Here is an 8,623-nt window from a genome sequence, read left to right as displayed (position 1 = left end):
CCCCCCCCCCCCCCCCCCCCCGGGCCGCCGCCCCCTCCGCTCACGCCCGCCCTGGGCCCGCAGGCGCTGCTGCTGGCGCTGCTGATGGTGCCGCTGCTCCGGACCGCCTCGCAGCGCCTCTCCGCCATGGCCGCCGCCGAAGGGCCCTCCGTGGCCGGGCCGCTCTCCGCCGCCTTCGTCACCTGCCCCAGCCAGACGGTCGCCCGCGAGATCGCCAGGTGCGCCCCGCCCCCCGGCCCCCCTGGCTGGCCCTGGACCCCCTGGCCGGCGATGGCACTGGATGGCTAGCCCCCCTGGCCCTGCCCTCCTGGCCCTGGCTGGCCCTGGCCTTGGCTGGCACTGGATGGCTAGCCCCCCTGGCCCTGCCCTCCTGGCCCTGGCCGGCACTGGCGCAGGGCCCCCTGGCTGGCACTGGGTTGCTGGTCCCCCTGGCCCTGCCCTCCTGGTCCTGGCTGGCCCTGGCGCAGGGCCCCCTGGCTGGCACTGGGTTGCTGGTCCCCCTGGCCCTGCCCCCCCCCGGCGCTGGCCCCCCTGCCCCAGGCGGGTGCTGAGCCGGCCCTCTCTGCCCGCTTGCCTTGCAGAGCGCTGGTGGAGAAGCGGCTGGCAGCCTGCGTCAACATCGTCCCCCAGATCACGTCCATGTGAGTGCAGCCCCGGGCGGGCGGGCGGGTGGCTAGCGTGGGGCTGCCATGGGCCAAGCCCCAGCCGGGCCAGTGCAGGCTCTGGGCTCATCGCAGAGTCGGGGGCCCGAGGGCCATGGGGTCCATGGACTCCAAGTTAGACCACCCACAACACAGCAGGCGGCTGTCCAGAAGAGTCGAGAGCCGCCAGGGAGCACCCACCCGGACAGCAGGCGGAGGTGGGGGAAACGGAGTCAATCTGGGTGAGGAAGCATCCTGCCACTTGGGCCACGCTTCCCCCACGGCGCTTCCCATCGTGCCGGGTGTCCCGGCCTGGCCTCTCCTCACTCCAAGATTCCTTCTTGCAGCAAGGCAGTGGGGAAGCTTCCCAGGAGAATGGAGGTGCGACGTTTCCAGAAATGACAAAATGATCAAGGACGATCCTATGATCTGCAGAAATTCCGGCACGGTCGCTTCCCCGCTGCTGGTCACGGTGAAGGCCCTGCAGTGCCGCCCGGCCAGCTGGCAAGCCCTGGGCTGGCTCCCAGCCCCGCAGGATGACACGGAGGCTGGTGTCCCGTTCCGGCAGTGGCCAGCCAGCTGCTCGCCAGAGCAGAAGCCGCAGCCCTTCCTTGCCCATGTTCCCCAGCAGCAGCTGCCTCTGGGCCGGGAGCCAGGCTGGGCCGGGAGCCTTCACCTCGGCCAGTGCATAGAAAAGCCGTGCTCTCAACATTGTGGGGTTTGTTCTGGGCGCTGCCGGGTCGCCAGGCTTCTCCTGGTGCGATGCCCTGGGGTGGTGGGAGCCCTCCTGCACCCGCATTTTTCCTGCCGCCTCGGGAATGATTCCCAGGATAACGGAGGTGCTTCCGAGATCTCAGACTACATTCTGCATCACTCGGTTTCCTTGTGAAATGGTCACGTTTGCTGTAGCAGATTTCAAAGTATATTTATCCAGGGAGTAATCATGAATTTACTGATTCCACTATCAAGCTGTTGCCAATTTTAACGATAATTTCAGGAGCAAACCAACTTGTACACAGTAACAGGTAACTTGACCGGTGGGCAGGTAACTTTAAAGGCGGAGACAAGAAATACTCCGTGGAGCGTTCAGAGAAACTGGGATCCGAGGCCACGGGAAGTGGTGCTGGCCACCAGTCTGGGTGGCTTTAGGAGGGAGGGGGCACCCAGGGGCTACTAGCCTCGCTGGCCATGTGCCACCTCCTTCCCCAGACACAGCACACCCGCCGCTGAGGAGCTGGGCAGGTGGAGGTCCTGCCCGCATCCCCTGGAGGGATCCTGCGGACACGGGGCCGAAACATCGGCCTGATCCAGCGGGGCTCACGTTCCTAAACCGCAAATAGCTCAGATCTGCCCGGCCCATTTTCCCCTTGGCTCAGGTGTGCTCTTGAGTGTGGGGCTCAGCTACTTTAGTTGGTGCCGTCAACGTTTCTGGAAATGCCGCACCGTGAGGGGCGCTGGCTCAGCGGTGGGCTTCTCCGGGGACCCCGGATCTGCCGGGGGCGGTTTGGAGGTCCGAGAGCAGCTGCGCTGAGGGGACGGGGTTCATGGCTTCTCCCCCCCCCCCCGCATCATCTCTTGCAGCTACGAGTGGAAGGGCAAGATCGAGGAGGACTCCGAGGTGCTGCTGGTGAGTGGGGAGGGTCCGTCCGGGGCAGCCCTCCCTCTCCTGGTTCCCCCTGCTGCCCTCCTGTCGCACCCCCAGGACTGGGGGCCAAGGCCTCAGCAGAGGTGGCGTTTCCGGGGCCCATGGTGAGGGGGGCGGCGTTCAGCCCGGCCCACGATGGGGATGGGGCCATGCCTCGGCTACTGCACTGCCAGCAGCAAGGTTCGTCCTCCGCCCCAGTGCTGCGGCTTGCCTGCTGGGGGGCCGCCCTGCTTGCTGCCTGGAAGGAGGGAGGAGGGGGAAACACAGCCGCCCCCTTCCTGCTTCACGGCGCTCCTTCGGCTGCCCCCCTTGCATGTGGCTGGGGAGTGTGGGGGGAGGCTGGTGTGGGGCTGGCAGTACCTCCTCTTCCCACCTTGGGTCCAGAACCCACTGGCAAGGAGCCAGCATGGCGGGGAGTGGGCCCTGTGCCCTGCCAGGCCGTGGCGCCCCTGGGCCGGTCTGGGGCCGCTACAAAGGCGAGATGATGGCGGCCCCAGGGGCTCCTCGGAGGAAAAGGGGCGTTTGCGAGTGGCTGGCTGACAGAAAGGTCTCTCCCCTCAGATGATCAAGACACGCACTTCCCGCATCTCCGCGCTGGCTGACTTCGTGCGGTAAGTCCCTGCCGGCGGGGGCGGGGGGGCCGGCGGGGGGCACGGGGGGGCTTCTCCGGGCACACCTGACCCTGCCGCCCCACCCTTCCCCTTGGCCTGCAGGTCCGTGCACCCCTACGAAGTGGCCGAGGTGATCGCCGTGCCCATCCAGGACGGGAACCCGCCGTACCTGAAGTGGGTGGCCGAGACGGTGCCCGAGTAGGAGCAGGAGCAGGAGCCGCAGCCGGGCCCCGGGCAGGGACGTGCTGCTGCGCGGGAGCAATAAAGCCCCCGGGGCTGGCGGGGAACGCACGAGCAACAGCCTGTGTCTGCGTTTGTTTGGGCCGGGGGGCCGGGGCGGGATCCCGCGGGGGGCCCTGGGCCAGGGATGCCCGGCCGAGGCGTCCGGGCAGCCCCACGACTGGACCTGCGCCGGGTGGCGGAGGGGGCCGCCAGCCCCTCGGGAGCGCCGGCGGGGGGCGCAGGGGCCCGGCCGGCGGGGCCCCGTGTCGGTGCCACGAACCACCCGCAGGCACACGGGCTTGACCAGAGCTCTTTATTCTGTGGCGCTTTGTACAGTCAGTTCCGCGGCGGCGGCCCGGGACGCGCAGAAGCAGCGGTGCAGGCGCCGGGGGTGGGGGGCAGCCCCCCCCACCCCAAGCAGGCCTCCTTAATGAAACCGGTACCGGTGAAACAGCGGGGAAATCAGCCGAAAGAAACTTGCACGGGATGACTGCGAGGCGGTGGCGGCGGCGGCAGCGGTGCGGAGCGCGGGCAGAGGGATCCTGCCGCCCAGGCCGTCCCTCCCCCTCGGGAAGGAGCCGCGAGTCAGCGGTCCTGGGGCGGGAGCCGGGCCCGCCCCACAGGTCCAGGGGGTCCTGGCTGCCCTCTTCGCCGGGCGTCCCGGGCCCCGCCGCGGCACGGCGTCCCTCTTGCCCGGGGCTAGAACATGCCCCCGCCGTCCCACTCGACCAGGTACTGCACGGTGCCCTCGGTGGTGACCCGGCGGGCCAGGATGCGCACGGCCTCGCCCCGGGCCAGCCGCCCCATGGCCCCAAAGTAGCTGCTGTGGGCCGAGGGGCTGGCGGGGACGCAGGCGGCAGGGGGTGCGGGGGCCTGGGGCTGCACCCGGCGCTTGGTGGCCGGGGCCGGGGTTGGGGCCGGGGCCGGGGCCGGGCAGGGCAGGCAGGGGGCGGGCCGCTCGGGGCTCTCGTGTTCGCTGCCGGTCGCGTCGCAGGGGTCCAGCGGGAGGGCGCCGCTCGTGCTGCAAGGAGACGGCCATTGGCTGGTGCCTTCCCCGTGCCCACCGTGGGCTGGGCTGGCCTGCCCCCCACCGGGCTCTGGGCAGCGCCAGGGCCCCATGGCCACAGAGCCGGCCCTCTGCCTTGGGAGAGGGGCGAGGGCGATTTGGGGGCGCAGCAGGCCTCCCCCCGCCACTGGGGGCAGGGGCCTCACAGACCCCCACGAGGCTCTCGGGGGCCCCGGGCCAGCCGGCACTGCTGCCGAGAAGCACGGCACGCGGCCCCCACGCGGCCCCGGAGCCTGTTGGGGAGGGGTCGGCTGGGGCTGCGGGACCAGCCCCCCCCTTGCACCGCCCTTGCCGCACCCGATCGCTGGCCAGGTCCAGAGCCCCCCTTTGGGCCACCTCTCCTGGCTCTGGCAGCCCAAGGTCGGCGAGCCCCCCAGGTCTCGGCCCCGCCTGGCCCACGCTGGTGGGGGACACGGGCCGAAGGGCAGGCGCTGGGCCAGCCGGCCACGCAGGAGCCCCAGCCCCGTGCGCAGGCGGCCTTGGGGCCCCAGGACGGCCTGGGGGTGCCGCTCCCTCCCCGCCGGCTCACCTCAGGGTCCCTGCGGTGTTGGCGGATGGGTGGAAGGAGGCGAACATCCGGATGGGGGCGCTGCGGGAGAGAGGCGGGCAGTGAGCGGGGGCGAGGGGGGTGCCCGGCCCGCACGGCCCCGGCCCAGCCCTCACCTGTCCTGGCAGCGAGCGTCGGTGCGGCGGAAGTTGTAGGTGCTGGCGGGGCCGCCGGAGCCGCCGTCGCTCTGGCTAGCGCTGCCCGGGGTCTGCACCACCTCCTGGCGGGACACGACAGCGTGAGGCCTCCTCCTCCTCCTCCTCCTGCCGCTCCCCCCTCGGGGCCGCCCCGCTCGCCCGCACGTTACCTGCGCGAGGGCTCCCTCCGGCGGCTGCCTCTCCCCTGCGCTGCGCTGCTGCTCCTCCCCGCAGGGGGCCGCGTCCCTCCTGGCCAGACGCCCCCGGGCCCTCCGGCGCTCCGGCCCCTTCCCACGCCTGCCCTGCCCTGAAAGGAAGCTGTAAGAGACCCTCCTTATCTGCCCAGCACGGAGGGGGCGCCGAGGGACGGGGCGGGCTGGGGCGGCCCCGGAGCACCCCGGCCCCTTCGCCCGGGCAGTGGGGGGGAGGGGGCCGCGCCTCACCTGCCGTCTTTGGCGAGGGGGGGCTTGCTGCCCCCGGAGCCGTCCGGGAGCTGGGGCGCGGGCGGAGGGACACGCAGGTGCAGCCCGAAGAGGCCCTTGCGCTTCTTGATCTCCTTGCCGGAGATGAACCTGCGGGGGGAAAGCGGGTCAGGGCGGTGGGGGCCGGGGCCCCGGGGCCGGGTGGCTGCAGCGGGTGGCCTGCCGCACACACGGCAGCTGCCAAAGTCGGCGGGGGGAGGGCCAGGGCGACCCTTCAGCCTCTGCAAAAACCCCACGTTTTCCCTCTTCCTTCCCCATGCCGCCTTCCTCATGTGCCGTGACCTCGGCCTTCCAGGCCTGCGATCGGGGCTGGCTCCTGCCGACAACGCGGGGGCTGCCGGGGGAGCTTCCCAAAGACGCTGTGGCCTTGAGCGGGGCTTCCCATCTCCCGAGCAATGGTGGGGCGCCCCTTGACTGGGGACTCAGGCTGGGGCCACCCCCGGTGGGTCCCCGTGGGGCAGGCCAGAGACAGGCGGGGCGGCCCGGCTGGGTGCTGAGGCAGGGGGCCAGGTGTCCCGGAGGCCCGAGGACGGGTGGGGCGAGCCGGGCGTGGGGCACCTACCTGTCCTTGTGGCCGGTCAGGGCGCTCAGCAGCTGGCTGTACCGCTCCCCCTTGGGGGTGTCCGAGAGCTGCGGGAGCCAATGGGGAGACGTTGGCACGGGAAGGAGCCTGCGCCCCCCGGCCCCCAAGCACAGCCAGCCTGCCCCCCCCCCCGCCGGCCGCCATGTGGGTCAGGCTGCACGGCCCTGTGCGGGCATCCAGGGACGTTCCACGTGCAGGAGGGCCGCGCACGGGGCCCCCACGGGCCCCCCTGCCCTGCCCTGCCCTGCCCTGCCCTGCCCTCACCTCTCCCAGCAGGAGGCTGTCCCAGTTCTCGCTGGCGAAAGGCAGGATCTCCCGCTCAAAGTCGAAGTACTTCTTCTTGCAACAGATGCTGAGGTGGTACAGGATGAGGTGGGCCACGTCCACCCTGCAAGCGGCCACGGGAGTCCTCAGCGGCCTGGGTGGCACGAGTCCTCCTGTCGCCCGGCCACCCCGGGCTGGGGAGGATGCCGGCGGGCCGCTTCCCGTGAGGTGGCCTTGGAGGGGCTCCCCAGGGCGGGGCAGTCCTCTGCTGGAGCCAGGCGAAGGGGCGGCTCGTGCTGCGACGCGGGGAGCCCCCCTGCGCCTTTGGGCAGGGCTCCCCTTCCTGGCGCTGGGTTGGGGAGCGCCCTCGGGGGCCCCGAGGCTCGGGGCGCCCCCGCGGGTTGCGGGAGCCACTGGGGAGAACGGCCTGGGGGCTGGCCTGAAAGTCCCCCCTCAGAGAAGTGTGAGAGCTGCTTTTGGGGAAAGGAGTCGGGGGCCTGGCCTTGCCCGAGAGGAGCCCCAGGCTGGCATGGAGTCCCAGCGGGGCCCCCGTGCTGGGACGGGGCCTGCCTGCTGCGGCCCCTTCCGCACGGACTGCGGGGGGCTGCTCCTGGCAGTGGGGAAGGGGAGCAGGACCCCCCGCAGCCGGCCCGTCCCCCCAGAGACGGCTGCTCGCCCAGGGGCTGGCTGGCGGCGGATCGGGGGGCGGCAGAAGGCCCCGCCCGAGTGGCCGTGTAGGCCCCCACCACCCCCCGTCGGCTCGTGCCCCTCCTTCGGAAGCCGCTCGGCAAGCCCGGGGGCTCCCCGCGGAGTCCGAAGGGAGCCCGTGGAACTCCCCGCCCCAAGCTCCAGCGGGGCCTGCTGGCCGCCCCGCTTGGGGCAGTGTGGGGGTGACCCGGCCATGTGTGCGCCCAGCCCGGGGGGGGGGGCACCTGCCCTGCTCACCATCTCAGGGGGAGGCGCCGGACGCTCTCGGGGCCCCCGGTGCACACGCAGCACTCGAAGACGTAGAACCTGCCGGAGGGAAGCACGGGGTGAGCGGGGCCCCCGGGCCTGCGCGCCCCCCCCACCCCCCGGCCGGGCCGGGACGCCCCTCACCTGTCGCCGTAGAGCAGCGGCTTGCTCAGGCACTGGGTGCAGGCCTCATGGAACCACTGGGCGCACAGGCGGCACTGCAGCATCTTGAGGTTCCACCTGGCCGGGAAAGCACAGCGGAGGGGCGGGTGGGCGGGGGGCCCTCAGGCAGGGCTGCCCGGCCCCACGGCCCCCGCCCAGGCCCACCCCGCCCGCCCGGAGGCGCGCACTCACTCGCCGGGGCCGCCGCAGTAGCAGTAGCACTGCTGCCGGTTGCTGAGGTGCTCGGCGTCCCACTCCAGCCCCTTCAGCTGGTAAGGCAGCACCAGCTTCATGCCCAGCATGGCCTTGGCGTAGGGGCCCTTCTTGAGGGCGCCGCCCCGCTGCAGAGGGAGGGAGGGTGGGAGAGAGGCACGTGGGGGGCCGCCTGGCGCCGTGGGGCAGGCGGGCAGCTCCCCGCCCGCCATACACGGAGCACTAGGCTCTTCCCCGACGGAGGCCGCGGGGTGCGGCTCCCCCGGGGGCAGGGGCCCCAGGGCAGTGGGGGGCTTCCCCCGCGGGGGGGGGGCCCAAGCCACGACCTGCCCGGGGCGGGACACCCGATGCCCCCGGGGCCACGCCAGGGAGACCCCCGGCCACGCCACTCACCTTGGTGGCCACCGCGAAGACGCACTGCCGGCAGGTCCAGGCGCCCTCGCCGAGCACCCTGGGCAGGTGGCATTGCTGGTGGTAGGCTGCAGGGGACACGGAGCAGTGGAATCAGTGGGGGCGGAGCGGGGCCCCCGCGGGCCACAGGGGGGGAGGCCGGGGGCCGCGCACACCCACCGTGGCTGCACTTCTCGCACCGCACCAGCCGGTTCTCCGGACCCTCAGCCTCCGAGTGGCACACGCAGCAGGAGAGCTCCTCCCCGGGCACGGCGGCTGTGGAGGGAGGCAGGCAGGCAGGCAGGCGAGGAGGGGGTGGGCCAGGGCTGCCCCCCCCCCGGGCTGCCACAAGCCCCGGCAGCGGCCTGCGCCAGAGCTGCCCCCCAACCACCAGGGATGGCGGCCTGCCTCCTTCCCTGCCTTCAGAAGATGAGTGCCCCATGCCGCCACCCCAGCGGCATCAGGAGAGTAGGGGGCAGGAGGCCTGCCCCTGTGCCCCCCCCCCGAAGCCTCGGGGGGCTGGCGCACCCAGAGCTGCCAGGCGGGGGGGCGGGGCAGCTCCCCCTGCCGGCCGGGGGGCCAGGCGCCCCCATGGGCCGGGGCCACTGACCTGGGTTGATGTCCTTCCAGAGCACCAGGAACTGGGAGTCGTCCTCGAACTGCACCAGGCAGACCTGCCGCAGGGGGTCCACCTGCGGGGGGGGGG

General features: G+C 72.6%; 2 protein-coding genes across 2 annotated transcripts; one reads left to right on the top strand and one right to left on the bottom strand.

Moving 5' to 3' along the window:
• Positions 1-57: 57 nt before the first annotated feature.
• CUTA (cutA divalent cation tolerance homolog) lies at positions 58-3,197 on the top strand. The gene is made up of 5 exons (XM_044431028.1): positions 58-218; positions 582-641; positions 2,223-2,268; positions 2,848-2,897; positions 3,000-3,197. Exons 1-5 carry the CDS (start codon positions 85-87, stop codon positions 3,097-3,099), a joined length of 390 nt encoding a protein of 129 aa, XP_044286963.1. The 5' UTR covers positions 58-84; the 3' UTR covers positions 3,100-3,197.
• A 221-nt stretch (positions 3,198-3,418) lies between these two features.
• On the bottom strand, positions 3,419-8,616 carry PHF1 (PHD finger protein 1). Its single transcript, XM_044431038.1, has 13 exons — positions 8,528-8,616; positions 8,098-8,193; positions 7,921-8,006; positions 7,507-7,655; positions 7,297-7,392; positions 7,144-7,212; positions 6,199-6,322; positions 5,914-5,981; positions 5,313-5,441; positions 5,040-5,187; positions 4,849-4,952; positions 4,715-4,774; positions 3,419-4,140 (listed from the first exon to the last, which is right to left on the bottom strand). The coding sequence occupies exons 4-13, from the start codon at positions 7,614-7,616 to the stop codon at positions 3,819-3,821; spliced, it is 1,230 nt and encodes a 409-aa protein (XP_044286973.1). The 5' UTR covers positions 7,617-7,655; positions 7,921-8,006; positions 8,098-8,193; positions 8,528-8,616; the 3' UTR covers positions 3,419-3,818.
• Positions 8,617-8,623: the final 7 nt, after the last annotated feature.

This window comes from Varanus komodoensis, unplaced genomic scaffold, assembly GCF_004798865.1.
Source record: "Varanus komodoensis strain SLA01 unplaced genomic scaffold, ASM479886v1 scaffold212, whole genome shotgun sequence".
Lineage (NCBI taxonomy): Eukaryota > Metazoa > Chordata > Lepidosauria > Squamata > Varanidae > Varanus > Varanus komodoensis.
This window is presented reverse-complemented; position numbering and strand designations above follow the sequence as displayed.

Coding starts and splice junctions, on each gene's coding strand:
- CUTA (XM_044431028.1), top strand. CDS start 85: ATGGTGCCGCTGCTCCGGACCGCCTCGCAGCGCCTCTCCGCCATGGCC. Junction 219..581: donor GTCGCCCGCGAGATCGCCAG/GTGCGCCCCGCC, acceptor CTTGCCTTGCAG/AGCGCTGGTGGAGAAGCGGC. Junction 642..2,222: donor GTCCCCCAGATCACGTCCAT/GTGAGTGCAGCC, acceptor CATCTCTTGCAG/CTACGAGTGGAAGGGCAAGA.
- PHF1 (XM_044431038.1), bottom strand. CDS start 7,616: ATGCTGGGCATGAAGCTGGTGCTGCCTTACCAGCTGAAGGGGCTGGAG. Junction 7,213..7,296: donor CCGCTGCTCTACGGCGACAG/GTGAGGGGCGTC, acceptor TCCCTCCGGCAG/GTTCTACGTCTTCGAGTGCT. Junction 6,323..7,143: donor CGGCGCCTCCCCCTGAGATG/GTGAGCAGGGCA, acceptor GGCCGCTTGCAG/GGTGGACGTGGCCCACCTCA.